General features: G+C 48.9%; 1 protein-coding gene across 11 annotated transcripts in view; it reads left to right on the top strand.

Moving 5' to 3' along the window:
* The window catches only part of PRKAG2 (protein kinase AMP-activated non-catalytic subunit gamma 2), a 320,167-nt gene that overhangs the window by 192,001 nt on the left and 105,976 nt on the right, over nucleotides 1-22,190 (top strand). For 10 of the 11 annotated variants that reach the window (XM_034965286.3, XM_034965280.3, XM_034965285.3 and 7 more), the window contains one exon: nucleotides 9,103-9,320. In XM_034965286.3, coding sequence (XP_034821177.1) covers nucleotides 9,103-9,320 — 218 coding nt within the window. Of the gene's footprint in view, nucleotides 1-9,102; nucleotides 9,321-22,190 lie in introns of those variants that run through there. The other variant, XM_063606426.1, reaches the window with a different exon arrangement.

Here is a 22,190-nt window from a genome sequence, read left to right as displayed (position 1 = left end):
CAGCGTCCTAGGGTGCTTTGCTTCTTACCTCTTACTCATCACACAAAGCCCACGGGCAGCTCAGATGTTCAAAGAATGAAGCAAGCCTCTGAGCTGACTCCTCTGAGGCCACATAGCTGGCGAGTGGTGACTTAGGGTCCAGCCCAGGTTTCTGGCCCCAGAGCTCAGCTGCTTCCACGGTGCTGGCCAGTCCTTATCCTGGTTTGGGAGTGGCGGCTGGAAACTGTATCGTTGGGGGCAGGAAACAAGGACATTCAGCTGGGGTTCTGAAGGGGCTTTTCCCAGGGGTGTGGGCAGGGTTTCAGGAGTCATTACCGCCCAGGCCTGGAGCGACGAGGGGAAGAGGAGTTGCTGGAGGCATGGCAGGCAGGAGGGGCCAGCTGGGTCCCTAAGGATACTGCCCCTCTATTCCCTGGCTCCCCCAGCCTCCTGCAGTTGCCTGCGCTGCCCAGAGCCATTCTGGAGTCAGAGGGCCGGGCACTCAGCTCCAGCGGCCCTGGAGGGTAGGGCTCTGGAATGAGGGGTGGAAGGTAAAACCTGCGGGCAATAGGGGCCATGCGGGGAGAGGGTGTAGGAGCCAGGCCAGAGGGCACCTGAGAAACAAAGGGCCAAAACATTAAAGCAGTGGGTTTGCTCCTTGAGAAAACAGAGTCCTAAGCAGACATCAGAGGCTGGGTTCTGGGTCACCTGCCTGGCCTGAACTTGTGTCACACAGGGTCTCGCACCGCCCAGGGTCTCCGCCTGCCTGCTGGTTGCATCCCTCTGTGTGCTACAGCTACTCAGCACAGGTACTGCTGTCCCTCTCTGGCTGTGGCACTTTCGTTGGGCACCTCCCTGGGCCACCGTTCCCCCTCACGACGCTCGCCATCCTCCCTCCAAAGTAGGGAACAACACCTGGCCCCTCACTCTGATGAGTGGTAGGAGGTTTCAAAACCCTGTATAAGCAAAGCCTCCCTCCAGTGTCAATGGAAATGTTGCTCTTCTCACTTCATGCCTCTTGTAACAACAGTCAGCAGAATACATTATTTCCTTCTTGTCGTTCCATTCCTTAGGCAGGAATGAGGCTCTAGCTCATTCCATTTACGCAGTGGAGGGGCCGGATTGCACCAGATAGGCATCTGGTCTACCTGGTTTATTTTTACCAAGGCAAGGGGTGGATTTGTCCCAGAGCCCATGGCAACTTAGTGGTAAAACCAGACCTAGAGCTTGGGGCTTCTGAGGGCCAGGCCTCTGTTTCCACCCAGCACAGCTATTCCGTTCCAGCAGGGCTCAGTTCCTTTTGGTGGCACCTCTGTTCTCCTCCTCCTCCTCTCCAGCGCCTGCCAGCAGGGCCAGGCCCTGTGAAGTCACCAGCCCATGGCTCCCCAGTGTCTGGACCCCCTTTCATGGTGTTCTGTGTGGCTGCCAGGAGCCGTTTCTGTTCCCTCGCTGGGCTGTTCACTGGGCCTGGCTGCCGCCCTGGGAGAATCAAAGGCATTGTTCACTGCAGAGGCTGGCGGCGTCCTAAACAAAGTCCTCAAGGAGCAGGAGAAAGGAGGAGATGTCTTCTCAGAAGGAACAGAAACGGGGCACCTGTCTGTCCTTTGGCCAGAGCCTTCTTGGGTGACTTTGGCCATGGCCCAGTTCTGCCTGGGCCCTTAGGAGAGGCCCCTGGGCCGGGGCAGACCTGTGTCCTCCTCCAGGATCGGGGCCCAGCTCTTTCCTGGGGTTTCTGAGCCACCTTCCCACCCCCACCCTCAGGCCCTCTCCTCTTCCCTGAGCTCCCCCGCTGCTTTCCTGGTTCTCGACTTTATTGCATGGTGGTGTTGGGGCTGATTTTTTGGTTTTGTCCCCATTTCTCCTACAGACTACAGGGACTTGCTCTAATCCATCTTAGCACCCCCTTCCTCAACACCCCCAGCATACTTGGCCCGTGGAAGCTGTCCAGGAACTATTCATTTACTGATCAGACCCAAGGTTGAGTTCAGCAGTTGACCTTATGATTAAGAAATACATTGTCTATTTAAAAGTAATGGGGGGCCAGGCATGGCGGTTCACACCTATATTCCCAGCACTTTGGGAGGCTGAGGCAGGAGGTGACTTGATACCAGGAGTTCAAGACCAGCCTGGGCAACATAGTAAGATGCCATCTCTACAAAAATAAATTTAAAAATTAGCTGGTGTAATGGTATTTGCCTGGAGTTCCGGCTACTCAGGAGGCTGAGGTGGGAGGATCACTTGAGCCCAGGAGTTTGAGGCTGCAGTGAGCCGTGATCATACCATTTACCCCAGCCTGGGCCACAGAGTGAGACCTTGTCTCAAAAAAAGTAATGAGGGATTGTGTCAGCATTGCCCATTTTCCCTTTTATTTATGAATAGTGATACCAACATTGAAAAGAAAAAAAGCTTAGGAATCATTCTTACTACCCACCTTACCTGACTCATAAGACAGTTGTTTCTCTACTGATTGAATAGCATAAACCTGAGTAGAAGTCACTTCTTTGTTGGTCTACCCTTCCTGGCTGGCATGGAAGAAAACCGTCTTTGGAGGAAGCCTGTCCCTCCCTACATGGGGCTGTCCCACCTTAGGAAGCACATGGGGTCCCAAGCTCACTCCGTCTCTGTGCCCCTCTCTCTTCTGTGGCATCTCTTCTTTCCCTCTGCAGTCACCCAGTGTCATCCAAGCTCTCCTTCCTGTTGGCCCCGTGAAGCCCCACTTCTCGGAGAGTAATTCATACAGCTAAAATGTAATTTTAAGTCTTCATGTTCTTTCTCTTGGTGATACCCCAGTTTGATTGTGGCAGAAAGTGTCTGGGTTATAGAGTCAGGACAGTGGAGCTGAGGTGTGGTCCCTGCCATTTATTCGCTAAAGGACCATGGATAAGTAACTGAACTTTCTCCAGCTACCAGTTTCTTCATCTGTGAGGGGCAGAGGGGGCCAGAGTGTGTAAGCCCTGTGTAAACAGGGTGGCATCGTGCAAAAAAAAAGTGTTGATGCTGCAAGACTCTACCCCCTCTTAAAAACATTTCGGGTATCAGTCAACAGATAGGGCATATGTTAGGTTCCAGGAGGGTTCACTCCCCATGCCCCTAACTACACACATATCCCTAATGCACACACTGTGAGTCTCAGCATTTCACCTGTCCCTTCCCCTAAAAGTTTCCCTTCCCCCTCTGTAGTCCAGAGTGCCACCTGTTTTCCCCACAGGAGTCACCAGCTCTGGAAGGAACAGGAAGGCCAGGTGGAAAGATGGGAGCAGCTTCTGAACTTGGAAAGATGGCAATGATAGAGAATCATTCAGCCCCACCAGAAATGAGGTGTTCCCACCCCCAAATGAACAGTCCACCTTCTCATCTCGGCCCCAGAGGTTCACTCCTGCATCCCGCCACCTCTCTCACCTCCTTTGGGACTGGGTTAGGATCATTCCAGTACTCACACGGGGGTGGCCTGCAAGGGGACAGGGCCATGGGAGGAGCAGACGCCGTGGTTTGTGCTCTTAAGAGCTCTCGGCAGGGGGTGGGGAGGGGCTTGGTCACAGTTGCATTCTCTTTAAACTGTTTACTCGAAAGATGAACATTCTGTACCCAAAGAACTAGCAAGGAGTTTGCATGGGCTGTGAACATCCCTTGCACAACAGTGACTAAGCTTCATCCCTGAAGAATGTTGGAAGTGGAAAAACTTCTTGAAGAGAAAGAGCGAGGGAGAGGACAGCTCAGGAAGGCACAGCCATGGCCCTGATTCTAGTGGGAGACAGGACAGAGGTCCTGGTCCTGCTTCTCGTGGGAGACACCCCTGCACAGAGCTGGGGGGCGCGTCGGGGCAGGCAGGGCAGGAAGCAGGTCAATGCTTAAATATGGCCTTCGCCAGCCTCTTGGCTCAAAAGCAAAGCAGTGGCTGAAAAGAAGTAATTTTCTGAATAGATAATCCATTCCCATGATAGAAAGTTTGAAAAATCAAAAAGGGGATATGATGAAAGTCCTCCCTGCCAGTTGTTCCCTTCCCTGGAGACAGCCAGTGTTTCCAGATCCTGCCAGAGATAGTCTAGGCAAAATCAGACAGGCAGAATATAGATACTCTCCTTCCTTTTTTCGAAACTACAAATGGTATCATTCCATACAGATGGCTCTGCAGTTGGCTTTCTTCACTTACCGCTCCATCTTGGAGATGAAAGGAACGAGGATCCCTGTCATGTTCCGACAGGAATGGTGGCTGCCTATACCTGCAGATGGGCCATGATTTATCTAACCTCTTCTTGACGAGCCTCTGTGTCTCCAGGCTCTGCTTTTAAAAGCACCATGGTAATGAATAAGCCATACAGTCGACCCTTAACAATTACACAAATAAGTCTATGGCCCCAGAAATGGAATTACTGGGTCCAGGAACATTCGCGTTTGCGGTTTTGATGGGTGGTGCCTAGATAGGCACCACAGAGTACCTGTTTCCTCTGGGCCTTTGCCCAATGCCTGCATGGGTGCAGTTTGGGCTCATTTTGTTGTGTTGTGTTTTGTGAGACAGGATCTTGCTGTGTCACCCAGGCTGGAGTGCAGTGGTGCAATCCTAGCTCACTGCAGCCTTGAACTCCTGGGCTCAAGCGATCTCGCCATGTAGCTGAGACTACAGGCATATGTCACCATATCTGGCCAATTTTTTTTTTTTTTAATAGAGACAGGGTCTTGCCATGTTGCCCTAGGTGGTCTCAAACTCCTGGGCTCAAGCGATCCTTCTCCCTCAGCCTCCCAAAGTGCCGGGGCTACAGGCATGAGCCATCGCACCTGGCCAGGGCTAGTTTTGATCATGCCCTGCTCAGGGATGGACATAGCTACTTTTCAGCATTGTCCATGGAGGAGGCTTTAGAGATCTCTGTGGCTGGCCCCTTCCTTTACACACGAAGACCCCAGCCCCCCAGAGTGGTTTCTCTGCAGGGCTGTCACAGGTCATGAGGATGTGGGGCGTGGCACAGGTTTTTGAACCTAAAACGCCCCCCACCACATCCTATTCAGCTCTGCCCCATCAGGTCCCTGCACATGCCTACAGGAAGCAGGGGCACAGCCCCCGGGAAGTGCCACTGAAGGGGCCCTGTGTCCAGTGGGGGAAGGGGCTGGGAGAGGAGGATGAGAACATTCCCTCTTGACTCTCAGGAGAGGAGATAGCCTGTCCCAGGTGCATTGTGGGACCAGGACGAGCCCCTGCTGGGGACTCTGTTGCTGCAGGAACCACTGAAGGATATGACTCTGGGGTCTAAGGCCCCAGGCAGTGCCCCACACTACACACAAAATAGCACACAGGCTTCTTTGCTCTGCCCCTGCAGATCCCCCTGAGAGGCCCCGGGCAGGCCTCCCTGAGCCCTGGCTACTGTCTCTATTTCTCAGTGCCAAGCAGCTGGAGCCTGGCCCTGAGAAGGGTCCGGATGGGCTGGCAGCCCTTTTGTGGTCCTGCCTGCTGACACACCCCTATCTCTGAAGAGCTGCTAAACCACATCAGGACCTTCCCACTCTTCCTCTTCCCTCTCCTTCCTCCCCACCCCACCTCAAAGCAGGGCTTTCTTCTCAAGACCTTTGGGGGAAAATATTCTACTTTTCTTTTTTTTCTTTTTCTTTCTTTCTTTTTTTTTTTTTTTTTTGAGACAGAGTCTCACTCTGTCACCCAGGCTGGAATGGAATGCAGTGGCACAATCTCAGCTCACTGCAACCTCCACCTCTTGGGTTCAAGCGATTCTCCTGCCTCAGCCTCTGGAGTGGCTGGGACTACAGGCGCGTGCCACTACGCCTGGCTAATATTTGTATTTTTAGTAGAGATGGGGTTTTGCCATGTTGGCCAGTCTGGTCTTGAACTCCTAACCTCAGGTGGTCCACCCACTTCAGCCTCCTGAAATGCTGAGATTATAGGCATGAGCCACTGCACCTGGCCTCTATTTTTCAAGAGTTTGGGGCTTTGTTGTGAGGGCCTTTTACATTTTAAGTTTCGGGTCCTAACCCTCTCCTCCTGCTTCCACCCAGAGCTGCCTCCCAAGTGCCAGCCCGGGGCTTCCAGAGGGCTTTCCACTCACACTGCTCAGTCTCCTGAAAGGGCTTCCTGGAAAAGGGGGCTCCTTCTCTAATAAGCGACTTCCTAAACCTCCCCCGGACACACAAAACAAAACATGCGCCCCACTCTCCACAGAAAGGAACAGATTCACCCTGACCTTGAGCCGGTCCTCTCACTGTTCTTTCTGTTCCTTGCCTGGTGGCAGCAGGCATTTGCCAGACCCCTTGGCTCAGGACAGCACTGGGTGCCCTGGGGCCCAGAGGGAGTGGCAGGACCCCCGTCCCCAAGACAGACGGTAGATCTTGGTGGGGAGAGGGGACTTACATACTTTTATGTTTGGTTTGAACGTTAAACAGTTTGTCATTAAGTGGTAACATACAGGACAGTGAAAAGGCTTTATGAGTTTGGTGACACGAGGGACAGGAGGACAGGTCCTTCCCCATGAGGATGGAGCAGGAGGGACACAGGTGGTTCTGGGAGCTGTGAGGAGGAGGAACCCAGCAGAGATGCCTGGGGAGAGTGAACCAGGCCTGTGGCTCTGTAGGTGACGCAGCCTTGTCCAGACCAGAAACAGTGACTGGTGGCTCTAGGGCCTGATAAAAGGAAAACTTCTGCCGAATTATGTTTAAAGGAGTTTGACTGAGCAATGAACGATTCGCAAACCGAGCAGCCTTCTGAGCCAGAGTAGACTCAGAGAGCCCAGCTCTCAGCCATGTGGTGGAAGAAGATTTATGGACAGAAAAAGGAAAGTGACCACAGAAAGCGGAAGTAAGGCACAGAAACACCTGGATTGGTTACAGCTCAGCATTCGTCTTATTTGAACACGGTTGGAACAGTTGGCTACATGTGATTGCCAAAACTCTGGCTGGCACCAATGTAGGCTATGGTCTGTTACAGTTCACAATGTACAGAAAACCCTTTAGGCCAAACTTAAAATATTTAAGGAGGCAGCTCTAGGCTAAATGTAATTTAACAGGCCATGTTCACTGACATCTTTGGTTTGACTTACGTAATTCAAATTTTATTTTAAAATTTTATTTTTCTACCTGTAAGATGTAAGATATCAGAGGGTGAGTGTGATGGCTCATGCCTGCAATCCCAGCACTTTGGGAGGCCGGGGCAGGCAGATCACTTGAGGTCAGGAGTTCGAAAGCAGCTTGCCCAACATGGTGAAACCCCATGTCTACTAAAAATATTTTTAAAAAATTAGCCAGGCCTGGTGGCAGGTGCCTGTAATCCCAGCTACTCAGGATGCTAAGGCAGGAGAATCGCTTGAACCCGGGAGGCAGAGGTTGCAGTGAGCTGAGATCACACCACAGCACTGCAGCCTGGGCAACAAGAGTGAAAACTCTGTCTCAAAAAACAAAGAAAAAGAGATTTGAGATATCAGACCCAAAGCCAGATTCTGCTTCTCTTAGAACACAATCCATGCATTGCATCAGTCTCCTCAGGCTGTTATAACAAAGTGCCACCGACTGAGTGGCTTAAAACAACTAAAATTTAGCCCTGTCCTGAAGGCCAGAAGTTCAAAATCGAGGTGTTGGCAGCGCCACGCTCCCTCTGAAACCTGTAGGGGAAGATTCCCCTTTGCCTCGCCCTGGCTTCTGGGTTTGCCAGCAATCCCCAGCGCGCCTTGGCTGCAGCCGCATTGCTCCGATCGCTGCCTCTGCCAGCACGAGGCCTTCCCTCTGGGTATCAGTTTCTGTGTCTCTTTTCCTCTTCTTATAAGGACACCAGTCACATTGCATTAGGGCCCACCCTAGTCCAGCAAAATCTCATCTAGACTTGGTTGATCTGAAAAGACCCTGTTTCCAAATAAGGTCACACTCACAGGTCACATCCTGCCTGCGCACTGTGCCATGATTTATTTAACCTCTTCTTGACGAGCCTCTGCGTCTCCAGCTCTGCTTTCAAAAGCACCATGGTAATGAATTAGGCGTACACTCGCCACTTAGCAATTACATAAATAAGTCTATGGAAGAAATAGACTTGTTTCTGTTAGTTAGAAATAAGTCAAAGTGGAGAACCTTTAACTCCCGGAAGATTCATGTCTCCAGTCTTCCTACAATCCTCCACTAACATCGTGGCCCCTCCCATTATTGGCCCCCTCCCTTTTCCTGACCGTCTAAATCTGTTTCACTTTTTAGACCCCATTCCAGTCCCACCCTTTCCCTGAAGTCTCCTTGGGTATTTATCTTCGCAGTGAAGTCTTGCTACTGGGAACTTACAGTGGTGATGTTCATGTTGCACGTTTTGGTAGGAATAACAACACATCCATCCCCTCCCCTCCCCTCCCCTCCCCTCCCCTCCCCTCCCCTCCCCTCCCCCTCCCCCTCCTCCTCCTCAGGTACATGGTCCCATGGCTTCTGCGGCATTGGCCTGCATCTCTGCTGCACATTTTCCGAACTTCCCCATGTTTTACCTCAATAAATAAGGCACCACTGCGTTTGCTCTTGGCGCCATGCTGGGGAAAGAAGGAGAGGAGATCAAATGATATTTGGCTGAATGGAGGAAAATAGCATCTGGAGGGTGTGTGTAAAAGTTCACCAGATAACTTGGGACTGTGTGAGCACCCCGTTCCCAATGAGGGGATGCTGCCCACAACCGAGGGTGGATAGTGAGGCGTTTCTGGAAACAGCTGATTCTAAGAGACTAGAAATTGGTTTTTAAAGCTTTTCCTCAACATTCAGAATAATTTGGCTTCTTGCCATTTGAGGTTTTGGGCACCAGGAATGGTGAGAGCCTCCCTCTGCCATGGCCGGACCTCTGACCACCTCCAATGTCCCTTCCTGGAGGCCAGACCTCTGACCACCCCTGACGTCCCTTCCTGGAGGCCAGACCTCTGACCACCCCTGACGTCCCTTCCTGGAGGCCGGACCTCTGACTGCCCCCGACGTCCCTTCCTGGAGGCCGGACCTCTGACCACCCCCGACATCCCTTCCTGGAGGCCGGACCTCTGACCTCTCCCTATCTCCCTTCCTGGAGGCCAGACCTCTGACCACCCCCGACGTCCCTTCCTGGAGGCCAGACCTCTGACCACCCCCGACGTCCCTTCCTGGAAGCCGGACCTCTGACCGCCCTTGGTGTTTCTTCTGCAGCCTCCGGCCTCTCCTCCTCTCCGTCAACACCCACCCAAGTGACCAAGCAGCACACGTTTCCCCTGGAATCCTATAAGCACGAGCCTGAACGGTTAGAGAATCGCATCTATGCCTCGTCTTCCCCTCCGGACACAGGGCAGAGGTTCTGCCCATCTTCCTTCCAGAGCCCGACCAGGCCTCCACTGGCATCACCGACACACTATGCTCCCTCCAAAGCCGTAAGTCTGGGCCCTTCTGTGGGTGGGGCTGCCGGGTGGCAGAGGGAGGGCAGAGCAGTTATTGCCCCAAGCTGAGCAGTCTATCTGCAGCCGAGGCTGAGGTCGTGTGCTCCTGACATCTTCAGGATATTGTACCATAAATCACAGGCTGAGGGAGAAATGGTGAGGGCACAATAGCAAATGGAAATACACAAAAAATAGCTGGGTGCGGTGGCTCACACCTGTAGTCCCAGCACTTTGGGAGGCCAAGATAGGCAGATCACTTGAGGCCAGGAGTTCGAGACCAGCCTGGCCAACATGGCAAAACCCTGTCTCTACCAAAACTGCAAAAATTAGCTGGGTGTGGTGGCGTGCACCTGTATCCCAACTACTCGGGAGGCTGAGGCATAAGAATTGCTTAAACCTAGATGGCAGATGCTGCAGTGAGTTGAGATCATGACACCGCACTCCAGCCCCTATGTAACAGAGCAGACTCTGTCTGAAAAAAAAAGAAAAAAAGAAACAAAATGAAAAATGATAACATCTGGGACATGACCAGGAGGAGGTTTTTTTCCCCTCAGCTTCTTAAAAATCATTCATTGAAAGCTTTATTTGAATTTACCTTGCTTGGGATACTACAGTATTCATAAAATGTCATAGGTAAAGCAAAAAAAGAAAAGTAAAACAGAAGTGTTATTCTAGAGGTTTAAGATTTTGAGTCTGATGACATCATCAGACTTAGGATGCCCTCTTCGGAAGGGGAGCGTTTCATAGAGGAGTGGGATGGAGCAACAGATGTGTGCAGCCTCCAGCACTTCCTGAGACCGAGGCAGCGAATCTCCATGGCTTCACTAAGCACTTAAGCACTCTCTATTTCAACACAGTGGGCCCTACTGAGACCCCAGCTGTCACTGCTGGTTTAATTACCGCAGGTACCCAGTATTATTCCCGTGCCCAGCGACACTGTGAGAGCCACATCCCTGGGTCTACCTGTATGGCTGGAACCACTCCATTCAGTTGTCACATTAGTGTCACATGTCACTGGGGCATGACATAGTGCCACACACTGGATGGCTTAAAACAATAGAAATGTACTGTCTCACTGTTCTGGAGGCCAAAAGTCCAAAGTCAAGGTGTTGGCAGGGCTACACTCTCTTCAAAGCCTCTAGGGAGAGTTCTTCCTTGCCTTCTCCAGCTTCAGCTTGTGACAGTGTTACTCCAGTCTCTGTCCCGTTCTCACATAGCCATCTTCCCTTTGTCTTTCTTTGCATCCCAATTTCCTTCTTATAAGAATACAAGGCCAGGCGCGGTGGCTCATGCCTGTAAACCCAGCACTTTGGAAGGCCAAGGTGGGTGGATCACTTGAGGCCAGGAGTTCGAGACCAGCCTGGCCAGCATGGTGAAACCCTGTCTCTACTAAAAATACAAAAAATTAGCTTGGCGTGGTGGTGGGCACCTGTAATCCCAACTAGTCAGGAGACTGAGGCATGAGAACCGTGGGAACCCAGAGGCAGAGGTTGCAGTGAGCCGAGATTGCACCACTGCACTCCAGCCTGGGTGACAGAGCGAGACACTGTCTCAAAAAAAAAAAAAAAAAAAAAAAAAAAGAACACAAGCTACATTGGATGAGGGCCCACCCCTATCGTCTTAACCTGATTATATCTACAAAGACCGTATTTCCAAAAGTCACATTCACAGGTACTGGGACTTAGAACTTCAACATCTCTTTTTAGGAGATACAGTCCAATCTGTAACAGTTGTTATCTTTTAGGAGAAGATGCGTTGCCATGCTGAGAACATGCCATTCCTATTCTTGTTCACTCAGTTATTTTATTAAACACAGGTGTAGCAAAGTATTATTTTAGGTGCCAAAGGTTAAACTGCAAGTTATTGTTCCTGCCTTCTAGAGCTTACAATCTGATTGGGAACTGAACAGTACTGGGGCAAAACAGCTCAGTAAAGGGGGAGAGCGGTTTCGCCGGGATAATGAGTGGCACAGTCGGCCCTACAGGAGGGAGAAACGGAAAACCGCTGGTCTTGACAGCTTCAAGGCACATCACCTGCTGGGCTGAGCCTGGAGTACTGTCAGTGTTTACATTAAGGGAGAGGGAAGGGAGAACCTTCTAGAAAAGAAAATTAGGCTTTGACTAGGGATCATGGATTAGAATAACCCCATTTAAGAAGAGACAGTGGTTTGACGAGAAAACCACGATTTATTTGAGATCATTTGAAGGGATAGTGACAGACACAGACGCAGGGCTCTTCCACGAGTCCCTGATGTTTCATGGCAGCAGCTTTGTGCTGGGGACAAGCCCAGAGCCTTCCCAGTTGAAAGAAAAGAGAATACAGGGAGTGCTCTGGGTTTGCTGTCAGCTTCCTCCCCGCGAGTGTAACAGGAAAGTGATGTTCTTATCTCTTTATAACCCAACTGTTTATACCTCACACAACCATGCAGCCCTTGGTCAAGGCCAACAAGTATAGGTCCTTCCAGGCTTGCCACGGTGATCAGAGAGGGAGTGTCCTGGGGTCAGAGAGGGAGTGAGTATGCTCAGCTGTGTCCCATACCCAGCAGCTGACCAGAGCACGTGCCCTGTGCCCAGCACGCGGCTGGCAGCAGGAGTGTGCAGTCGAGTGGGATTTCAACAACAATCCAAATGTCGTGAATGGATAAACAAATGTGGTGTATACAGATGATGGAATAGTACCCAGCCTTAAAAAGAGAGGAAGTTCCGACGCAGGGAGTGACACGGAGGGGCCCTGAGGACCTTGTGCTGAGTGAAATAAGCCAGTCACAAAAGGACGCATACTGCATAATGCCACTTATAGGAGTCCCTAGAGTCATCCAAATAGAGACGGAATGTAGAATGGTGGGTACCAGGGGCTGGGGGGAGGGGAAAAGATGAGTTAGTGTTTGACGGAGACAGAGTTTCAGTTTGGAAAAGTGAAAAAGTTGGGGCAATGAATGGTGGTGATGGCTGAACAACAGTATGAATGTACTTGCTGCAACTGAACTGTACACTTGAAAATAGTTCAAATGGTGGTTGGGCGCAGTGGCTCACGCCTGTAATCCCAGCACTTTGGGAGGCCGAAGTGGGTGGATCACGAGAGATCGAGACCATCCTGGCTAATATGGTGAAGCCCCGTCTCTACTAAAAATACAAAAAATTACCTGGGCATGATGGCAGACACCTGTAATCCCAGCTACTTGGGAGGCTGAGGCAGGGGAATCGCTTGAACGCAGGAGGCAGAGCTTGCAGTGAGCCGAGATGGCGCCACTGCACTCCAGCCTGGGTGACAGAGCGAGACTCCTTCTCAAAAAAAAAAATAGTTCAAATGGTGGCTGGGAGAGGTGGCTCACGCCTGTAATCCCAGGGCAACAAGAGTGAAACGCCATCTCAAAAAAAAAAAAAAAAGTTCAAATGGTAACTTTTATGTATATTTATCACCATAAACCAAAAAGAGGAATGATCTGGTCAAGACTCCAATTTTTATGTCATTTGAGCTTCTGAAAATCAGGCTGATGGCCCAAGGCTCCCCACTTACATTTTGAAAGGGTGTATTTCAAGGAATGGAAGAGAATGTCCCCATTGGTTACCTGATGGTAAGCAAGCCCCTCACCCCACTTGTAAGTTTCAGCCCTCAGGCCAGCAAGGGCTGCCTTCACCTGCGTCATTCACAGCCTCTGTGGCCAAGGTTTGGCTCAAGCCCTTTCTGCTTTCAGCATCCTGGCAGCAGGTTAACCTGATTACTCAGCAAAGACTCTGCTTCCAAATAAGGTTGCAGTCACAGGTACCAGGGCTTAGAACCTCAACCTCTTTTCAGAGGACGCTATTCAACCCAAAACAGTTGTTATCTTTTGGGAGAAGATATGTTTGGCATGCAGAGAACATATCATTACATTCTGGCAGCAGGGTAGGTGGTAGTTTCAAGTTTGTAGAAATTTGCTCCTTTATAATTGGATTTTATTGAGTATCTTTAATTTATGTGCTAAGTTCCTTATGTGCTTGGCTGATTCTGTTAATTTGGCTACCAGGATAATCTCTGTGGAGGAATGTGAGTTACTTAAAGACTTTTGATGGTCTGAAAATATTTAGATGTAATTTATCTCTGCCTTTTGTAATAAAAAGATACTTTCTGTAAACATCGACCATGAAGATCATTTTTATAAAATCTGTTCCCATGAATTTTATTCTAAAATAGGGAATGGAATGGAGAAAATTAGTCTTTAGAAGACAGCACTCCTTTTTTTTTTTTTTTTTTTGAGACAGTCTAGCTCTGTCACCCAGGCTGGAGTGCCTTCCCGCGATCTCAGCTCACTGCAACCTCTGCCTCCTGGGTTCAAGCAATTCTCCTGCCTCGGCCTCTCAAGTAGCTGGGGCTACAGGCATGCACCACCACACCCAGCTAATTTTTATATTTTTAGTAGAGATGGGGTTTTGCCATGTTGGCCAGGCTGGTCTCGAACTCTTGACCTCAGGTGAATCCGCCCACCTTGGCCTCCCAAAGTGCTGGGATTATAGGCATGAGCCACCACGCGCGGCCAACAGCACTCATTTTATCATGTATTTATTCAGCAAATACCTATTAAGCAACTTATGTGCCTAAAACTGCTAGCATGGGTAATAGGATGACAAATATGTGAGCCCTGCTAATGGGAAAAGGCCAATGTTTGTTTTATTTACCATTTGATTAACAGCTCCGTGCATTATGCATAGGAAGGTGTCAGTGAATATCTACTAATTGAACAAAGGAAGGAGCTTTTGTTTCTTTGGGAAGAACAGACAGGTAATTCATTACAATGGAGTGTGATAGAACCCGTTCCGTTATTGTGGGAGGAAACCCCATCCTATCTTGATGAGTGGAAGAGCTGATCCCAGAGGAAGTAGAAATTCTTTTCAACAGGGAAAAGCAATAATCAGCTGTGCATTTTAGGGTGATCCCCTAACTGGTTATGGAAATTAGATTGGAGGTGGTTAGAACAGGAGCCCAGACGAGATGCAGTGTGAAGTAATCTAGGCCCAGGTTGCAGCTGAAGGTAGAAAGAAATGGAATCGTGTTTAAAAGTAGAGGGCAATTTTGAAGGTAAAATTGAAAGGAATTTGGAAGGTAGTGGTTGATTAATTGAAGGGGAAGGAGACAAATCAGGGGTGATTCCAAAGGTTTTGCCATGGAAAAGCAGATGGATGATAGTTCCAGCTCTGGGGGTATGGAGCAGAGGAGGAAGAGGGCAGGGTGTATATGTGAGTGTATGTGTGTGGGTGTGTGTGGGCATGCATGCAGGTGTGTGCACAGGTGTGTGTGCATGCAAGTGTGTGTGCATGCAGGTGTATGTGCATGCAGGTATGTGTGCATGCAGGTGAGTGTGCATGCAGGTATGTGCACAGGTGTGTGTGCATGCTGGTGTGTGCGCATGCAGGTGTGTGCACATGCAGGTGTGTGCACAGGTGTGTATGCATGCAAGTGTGTGTGCATGCAGGTGTGTGCACAGGTGTGTGTGTGCAGGTGTGTGACAGGTTGTACATGCAAGTGTGTGCACAGGTGTGTGTGCATGCAGGTATGTGCATGCAAGTGTGTGTGCAAGTATGTATGCATGCAGGTGTGTGCACAGGTGTGTGCCTGCAGGTGCACAGGTGTGTGTGCGTGCAAGTGTGTGCACAGGTGTGTGCATGCAAGTGTGTGCACAGGTGTGTGTGCATGCAGGTGTGTGCCAGGTGTGTGTGTAGGTGGTGGTAGTCCAATAAGGTGCCTGTGGCACATTTAAGTCGAGGTGCCCAAAGGGCAAGTGGATATTGAGTCTGGAGCTGGAACTTCAATTTGAAAATCATTCAGATATAAGTGGCAATTGGTGCTATAATAGTAGGTGAAATAATTCATAGAAATGTATGGCAGGTGAAAAGAGAACCAGAAAACACGTGGACATCTAAGGGACAATCGAAAGAAACGGATTCTGAATTCCCTGGAAATGAGGCAGAAATCCAAGTGAACACAGCATCACAGGAGCAAAGGGAATGTGTGTAATCGTGTTTCACATACTAAGAGTGTTGAGTGACATCAAATGCAGCCAACTAGTTGTGTAACATAAGGTCGTTGTGACTTCGGCAAGGATACTTTTAGTGGCAGGGTCGACAGCAGAAGCCATGTAATGTGAGTTGATGATTAAGGGATAAAGAAGTGGTGATCTCTAGTGTAGATTGCTCAAGTATCCTGATGTGAGAGAGAGGACAGGGGCTGTAGCTAGAAGAATGGAGGTGATGGCATCTTCCTACAAAGAGGAATAGACTCAAACCCTACTGGGGAAAGAGTGAGTGCAGGGAGAAATTAAAGATTGGAGAGAAAAGAAAGTGTCATTCCCGTCTTACAAAGGAAAGGAGTGCGTTTCCTTGTAGGCAGTGGGAGCACATCAAGCACTTGCGATGGAGACGTTTGTCTTGGACCAATGGGAGGAGAGTCATCTTCTATTGGTTTGAAAACTTCTACTGCAAAGGTGTTAGGATGATCAGCGCTTTTCCAATTTCCTTCCACACCAGTCACTCCCATGCTCCCCATCTTTTTCTCCTAGGAATTCACTTTTGATTTATTGGAAGCAGAGCCTGAGCTGGGGTTTCAGGAGCAAGTTTGTTTGTTTATTAAGGGAGTGCTCTCGGAAGGAACCTGTAAGAGGGTGGGAGAAAGGAAGAAGAAGCTGAGCAAAGATGTGGTTGCAGATGAGATCCACTCTCAGCCTGTGACAGCAGAGGAGATTGGTGCTGTAAATTGCCCCAGAATTTGCCCTACCTTGAGGCAAGACAGCTGGATTTTGTGCCCTCACACAAGACAGGCTTTAGTTATAGGATGTCCCAGGACAAGGGAGATGCACCTCCAGCTGAGATGGCTTTGATCACCCAAGAACAATCCTGCTAAAAAGGTTGCAGGTGTGAGCCATCAGTAGCAGCTTCTGCAGCAGCTGGGTGCACCAGAGCCCATTAAAATGAATCGAGGACATATTCTATAGTCTGAATTCTCTATGCTCTTCTTTTGCCAGCTGATTCATGTATCCAGCAGATTTGAGTCTTGTCTGTTTAATGTTGCTGTAACAATATACCTGAGGCTGGGTAGTTTATAAAGAAAAGAGGTTTAATTGATTCATGATTCTGGGGGCTGGAAAGCTCAAGATGGAGCAGCTGCATCTGATGAAGGCCTCATGCCTCTTCCACTCATGGAAAGCAGAAAGGGAGTAGACATGTGCAAAGAGATCACCTGGCAAGAGAGAGAAACTGAGGAAGACAGGCGCTTTTTAACAACCTGCTCTCAAGGGAACTAATCCATTCCTGTGAGATACCCCTGCAGTAGGGTATTAATCTATTCATGAGGGATCTGCCCCCATGGCCCAAACACCTCCCACTAGGCCCCACCTCTCAACACTGCCACATTGGGGGATCAAATTGCAACATGGGTTTTGACAGGAACAAACCACATCCAAACCATAGCTGATACTACATCAGTTTTTCTATTGCTGCATAGCAATAACCTCCCCAAAACTTAACATAACCACCATTTACTTAACTCACAATTCTGTGGGTCAGCAATTTGGGTGGGCATTCTTCTGGTCTTGACTGTGCTTATTCATACTACATCTTTGGTCACCTACCAGGTTACTTGGGGACTGGCTGGACCAGAGTGACCTCGGCAGGAACAGCTAACTTGTCTCAATTCCACATGGTCTCTTTTCCAGCAGGCTAGCCCCAGCTCGTTCAAATGCCTGTGACAGGGTTCCAAGAGAGACAGAAGTATATGCAAGGTCCCTTGAGGCCTAGGCTCAGAACAGGCACACGGTAGTTCCTCCTATCCAAGGTAGAATCTGTTTCCTCCTCCCCAGATCTGGGTTGGCCTTATGATTTGCTTTGGCCAACAAAATGAAGCAGAAGTGGCAGTCACATTACAGAGGGAGTGGATACAGGAAGAAGTGGAGGATTAGACACACCTCTATCTCTACCAAGACAATCTACCTTATCACTTAGTTTCAACAGCTAGGTCTGCAGTTGAACACATGATGTACTACATAGAATCTGGAGGTTCATTTGGCTATTTTTAGATGGTTGACAGCTCTGAGAATAATCTTCCTGTAAAGTAGATTGTTGCGGTTTGCATCCCCTCAGATACAAACTCTAAGAAGAGATTGGTGTGCAGGATGTTTATCAGGAAGTGCTCTCAGGATTGACACCTGTGGGAGAAGGGAAGGCAGGAAGATTGGGCAGAGGGTGAAGTTGTGATGCAATGCAGTCTCAACAAAGGCCTCAGCTAACCCACAGGGAGGACTAAGCTGGGGCGGCTCATCAGAGTTATCCCAGGTTGGTGCAAAGAAACTAGGCCTTTATACTCTGACACCAGCCAGTCAGTAGATGACAGCTGTCCTGGGCAGGGAGCTGACCTTGGGCAAGGCAGCTCTCTTTAGCCAAGGGCAATCCTGGCTAATAGTTGAAGGTTGTCAGTTGGCAGGATTCTCAACAGCTGGGAAAATACCCTTCATTTCTGAAAGGGGATCTGGGTAGTGCACCATGGAAAATACATGGGATTTTTCTCCCCTTCATTTTTAAATTTATGGTACCAAACTCCTGACAGGAGAAAATAAGGGCTGTCCTATTTCTTCTTATTATATATTTAATATATAACTAAACTAAAGGGAAGGCTGCAGGTTGGTTGGTTAGGACTGAATGAAGAAGTTTCATTAGGCCCAGGCAGGGAGGAACTAAGGCCCCTTGCCAACAGCCATCACTAGCTTGCCAGCCATGGGAGGGCATACCATGGAAGTGGAACATCCAGCCCCAGTCAAGCCTTCAGATTAGGCAGCCCCAGCTATACCCAACTGAGAGACCTCATAAAAGACCATGAACCAGGATTGTCCAACTGAACTGGTCATGAATTCCTGACCCACGGAAACCGTAAGAGATACTATATTAGTTTGCTGGGGCTATCATAACAGAATACCACAGACTGGGCAGCTTAAACAACAGAAGTTGATGTGTCACGGTTCTGGAGGCTGGAAGTCCAAGATCAAGGTGTTGGCAGGTTCGATTTCTCCTGAGGCCTCTCTCCTTGGCTTACAGAGGCATCACTGTGCTTTCATCCTTGGCAGCTCCTCTCCTTCTTTTAAGGACACAAGTCCTATTGGACTAGGGCCTACCCTATGGCCTCACTTAATTACCTCTTTAAAGGCTCTGTCTGCAAATACAGTCACATTGGAGGTTAGGGATCCAGCATATGAATTTTGGGGAAACACATAACACATAAATTCAGTCCATAACAGATAATAAATTATTGTTGTCTGAAGCCACTGAGTTTTGGGTGATTTGTTATGGATCAGTAGATAACTAATACTTGTTTCATCCGGTGTGAGGGGAGGTAGCATAGCTGAGTGAATTGAGCCATGGATAATAAACTCAAGAGCTTTGGGTTGTTTTTAAAAATGGACTGTCTTTTGCCATTCAGTCAATCTTCAAGACCCCTAGTTCTCCTATTATGAAAATCTGGGAGAAGATCACTGACCAGTCTTTCAAGGTTGTTATGTGAAATAATTACCTTTTCTTTCAAAGATAGAAAGGCACTTAAAAAATCTATAAATATCTCAAATCGCTTGACATTAAGGAACAGTTAAAGATTTTATATGCACCACTTTGCTCTTATATTCCTGACTGCCATTTTAAATACCCTTACAACCTCATCAGGTCTTGATGTTAAAGCTGTCTGCCCAGAAATGGTAAACTAGCAGCTCTATAGTCTGTGACTCACAACAGATTAGATACTTTAAAAATAGTTTGGAAAAATTTCACATTGGGTCAAGGAGTAGGAGCTACAGAGAGAACTGATTCTCAGCGGGATTGGTTATCACGAGAGCTGGCGCTTAGACAAGTGCTGCCTCTGTGCTGAAGAGACAGGCAGAGAGCGTCTATTCTCCCAGCTGTCAAAAAAAATATTATAATTGGCATTCTTCCTATGTTCCTGCACTGTTGGAATCATGACTCAATGAACAGAAAGAAGGCAGAGAGAGAGACACACACGACTGGGAGCGTGGCCCTTTTTTCTGAGCAGTGGCCGGGGTCTTTGGGATTCTTATTCATTCTGTTCCCCAGGGTAGCTGAGCTCCAAAGAAAAGCTGTTGGATCTTTTTAATGTGATAAACTCCCTGCCTCTGTCGTCTCCCCAGGGACCCATGAGGGGACTCACTTGTTCAGTGGTCATTTCCTATCTGCCTGGCACTGTCCTAGGCACTGAGCACTCAGAGACAGTTGAGATCATTCCTCTCTTTGAGAGTCTCCCCAGCAAAAAGGGGGTGCATCGTGTAGAAGCAGAACTCTGGAGCTAAAGCCATTGAAGGGTGCATCCTGCCTCTTCACTCACTGGGCAGCAAAACTAACAGATGAAATACCTACTCCTACAGATGCACAGATTGTATGGCCTTGGATTAGCATCATTTTGGTCACAGGGATGCAAGTGTAGGGTAAAAAATGGAAATGTCCAGTAGTGTATTGTTTTGCTCTCTTGGTTGATAGAGTTCTCAAGATAAAATCTGCATCCCTTAACCATGACGATGGCCACTTTAGGGTTCATATTGAATTTTTCCATCCTAGAGAGGCAACCCTGCCTTCACCTGGGTGAGGCCAGGGCTCAAATATTGGTGTTGTAGAGTTGAGATGTTCACTAGAGTGAATCACAGGTAACCTACATATAGCACCTCTATTGGGAGGCAGAGTGCACCGTGATTATCTTTTTCCCTAACTTGGGCTGGCAATGTCAATAAAGGACATCACCTAGGTATGCAGTAGACCTTAAATATGTGTATTTCTTGTCTAAGAAACCATCATGATAAAACTGTCACCAATTTCAAAGCCAGGGACAGAAGCCAGTTGCAGAGGGTTGCAAAGTGAGTGTGAGATGACAAAGTATGGGTGGAGGATGTGGACAGCTTTATCAAGAAGCTTGGTGTGAAGAGGAGATGTGAGTGAGGGCTTGGCTGGAGGAGGAGGGGGGACCCAGGGAGGGAGGGCACCCCTTTTAAAAGATGAGAGTGACTCGGCATGTCCCTGTGCTAATGGGAAGTTCCTGCACCTCGGATCCCCCTGTACCCGGGCCTCTGTTAAATGGGAATATCGGATTTATCTCACAGGGTTGCTGTGAGGCTCAAATGAGATAAAATTGTGTAAAGTTACTCCCCCAAAGGCTCAATGGCTAGCAAACGCTAAAGCCAAGATTTGAACCAAGGCAGCTGCGCTCCAGAACCCGTGTTCTCAGCATGGTTGTCCGTCACCTCTGGAGAGATCCGAGATTCTCAGCTGATCCAAGGTTGACGCAGCATCTTAGCTCATATACCCGATTAGGGGTTTGGCACATGGTGTCTCATGGGTCAAGTCTGGCCCACCACCTGGCTTTGTGATTAAAGTTTTATTGGCACACAGCTACGTGCATTCATTTATGTATGGTCCTTGCCGTTTTCATGCTGCAACAGCAGAGTGAGTTGCTGCAACAGAGACTATATGGCTCACAAAGCCGAAATATTTCTATCTGGGCTTTTTTCAGAAAGTTTGCCAATCTGTGACTAATCTGTGCCAGAGCTTCCCTTTATACTGCTAGCCAGTTGCTTGTTGGAACATCCAATGCAAAGGGGCAGATTGAGTCTCATCCCCAGAAAGGCAAGGGACAAACAGTAGTGCTTTGCCTCACTAAAGACGTGGAGTGCATTCCACTGGAGAGGGCAGTGGAATTAGTTATTAGTCCTGCCCTTAAGGAGGATCAGACTGGCCACTAAGCTGGCAAAGTGGGCCAGACGTGGTGGCTTACGCCTGTAATCCCAGCGGTCTAGGAGGCCGAGGTGGGCAGATCACTTGAGCCCAGGAGTTCGAGACCAGCCTCAACATGGCAAAACCCCATCTCTCTTAAAAATACAAAAAATTAGCTGGGCTGGTGGTGCACGCCTGTAGTCCCAGCTACTTGGGAGGCTGAGGTGGGAGAATCATCTGAGCCTGGGAGGTCGAGGCTGCAGTGAGCCATGATTTTGCCTGGGCGAGAGGACTGAGACCCTGTTTGAAAAACAAAAACAAAAAGAAAATGTTGGCCAAGTGGTAAATAATCCAGCAGAGTTAGGACTTGAAGATTATACTCCTTGCCTTCAGAGCGTTATAGAATTACACACTCTGCTTTTGGGCTGATTGAGGAGATTTGGAGTAACATAAAGTGAAGGTGGAAGGGTCTTTGTTCTTCCCCTTAACCTCCTTGAGTAAGGAAGGGCTGCACATTTGAAGCGGCACAGACAAACAGCATAAACTTGCCCTTCCCTCCCTTGCCATGGTTTCCAGAGGAGGGACTTGTTCAGATTTGTGTCGTTTTTTTGTTTTGTTTTGTTTTGTTTTTTAAATTTTGGAAGAGACCAGCATTTTGCCATGTTGGCCAGGCTGGTCTTGAACTCCTGACCTCAGGTGATCCACCCACCTCAGCCTCCCAAAGATTCCCAAAGTAATCCCAAATCCAAAGGGATTACAAGTGTGAGCCACTGTGCCAAGCCCAGACTTGTGTTTTATGTATTTGTTTGTTTTTAGAGATAGACTCTCCCTCTGTCACTCATGCTGGAGTGTGATCATAGCTCACTGCAGCCTCAAACTCCTGGGCTCAAGCTATCCTGAGTAGCCTCCTAAGTAGCTGGGATTACCAGCACACACCACCATGCCCGACTAATTTTTTGTCTGTTGTTGAAGAGATAGGTTCTCCCTATGTTGCCCAGGCTGGTCTTGAACTTCTGGGCTCAAGCCATCCTCCTTCCTTGGCCTCCCAAAGTGCTGGGAGCCACCACGCCCAGCAACAGACTTGCATTTTATGGAATGATTACTCTAGTAACAGGCTAGAGGCTGGAATTTATGGGGAAAA

Source organism: Pan paniscus, chromosome 6, assembly GCF_029289425.2.
Source record: "Pan paniscus chromosome 6, NHGRI_mPanPan1-v2.0_pri, whole genome shotgun sequence".
In the NCBI taxonomy this organism is placed as follows: Eukaryota; Metazoa; Chordata; class Mammalia; order Primates; family Hominidae; genus Pan; species Pan paniscus.
The sequence above is the reverse complement of the archived record's forward strand: the minus strand, read 5'-3'. Positions and strand labels throughout refer to the sequence as shown.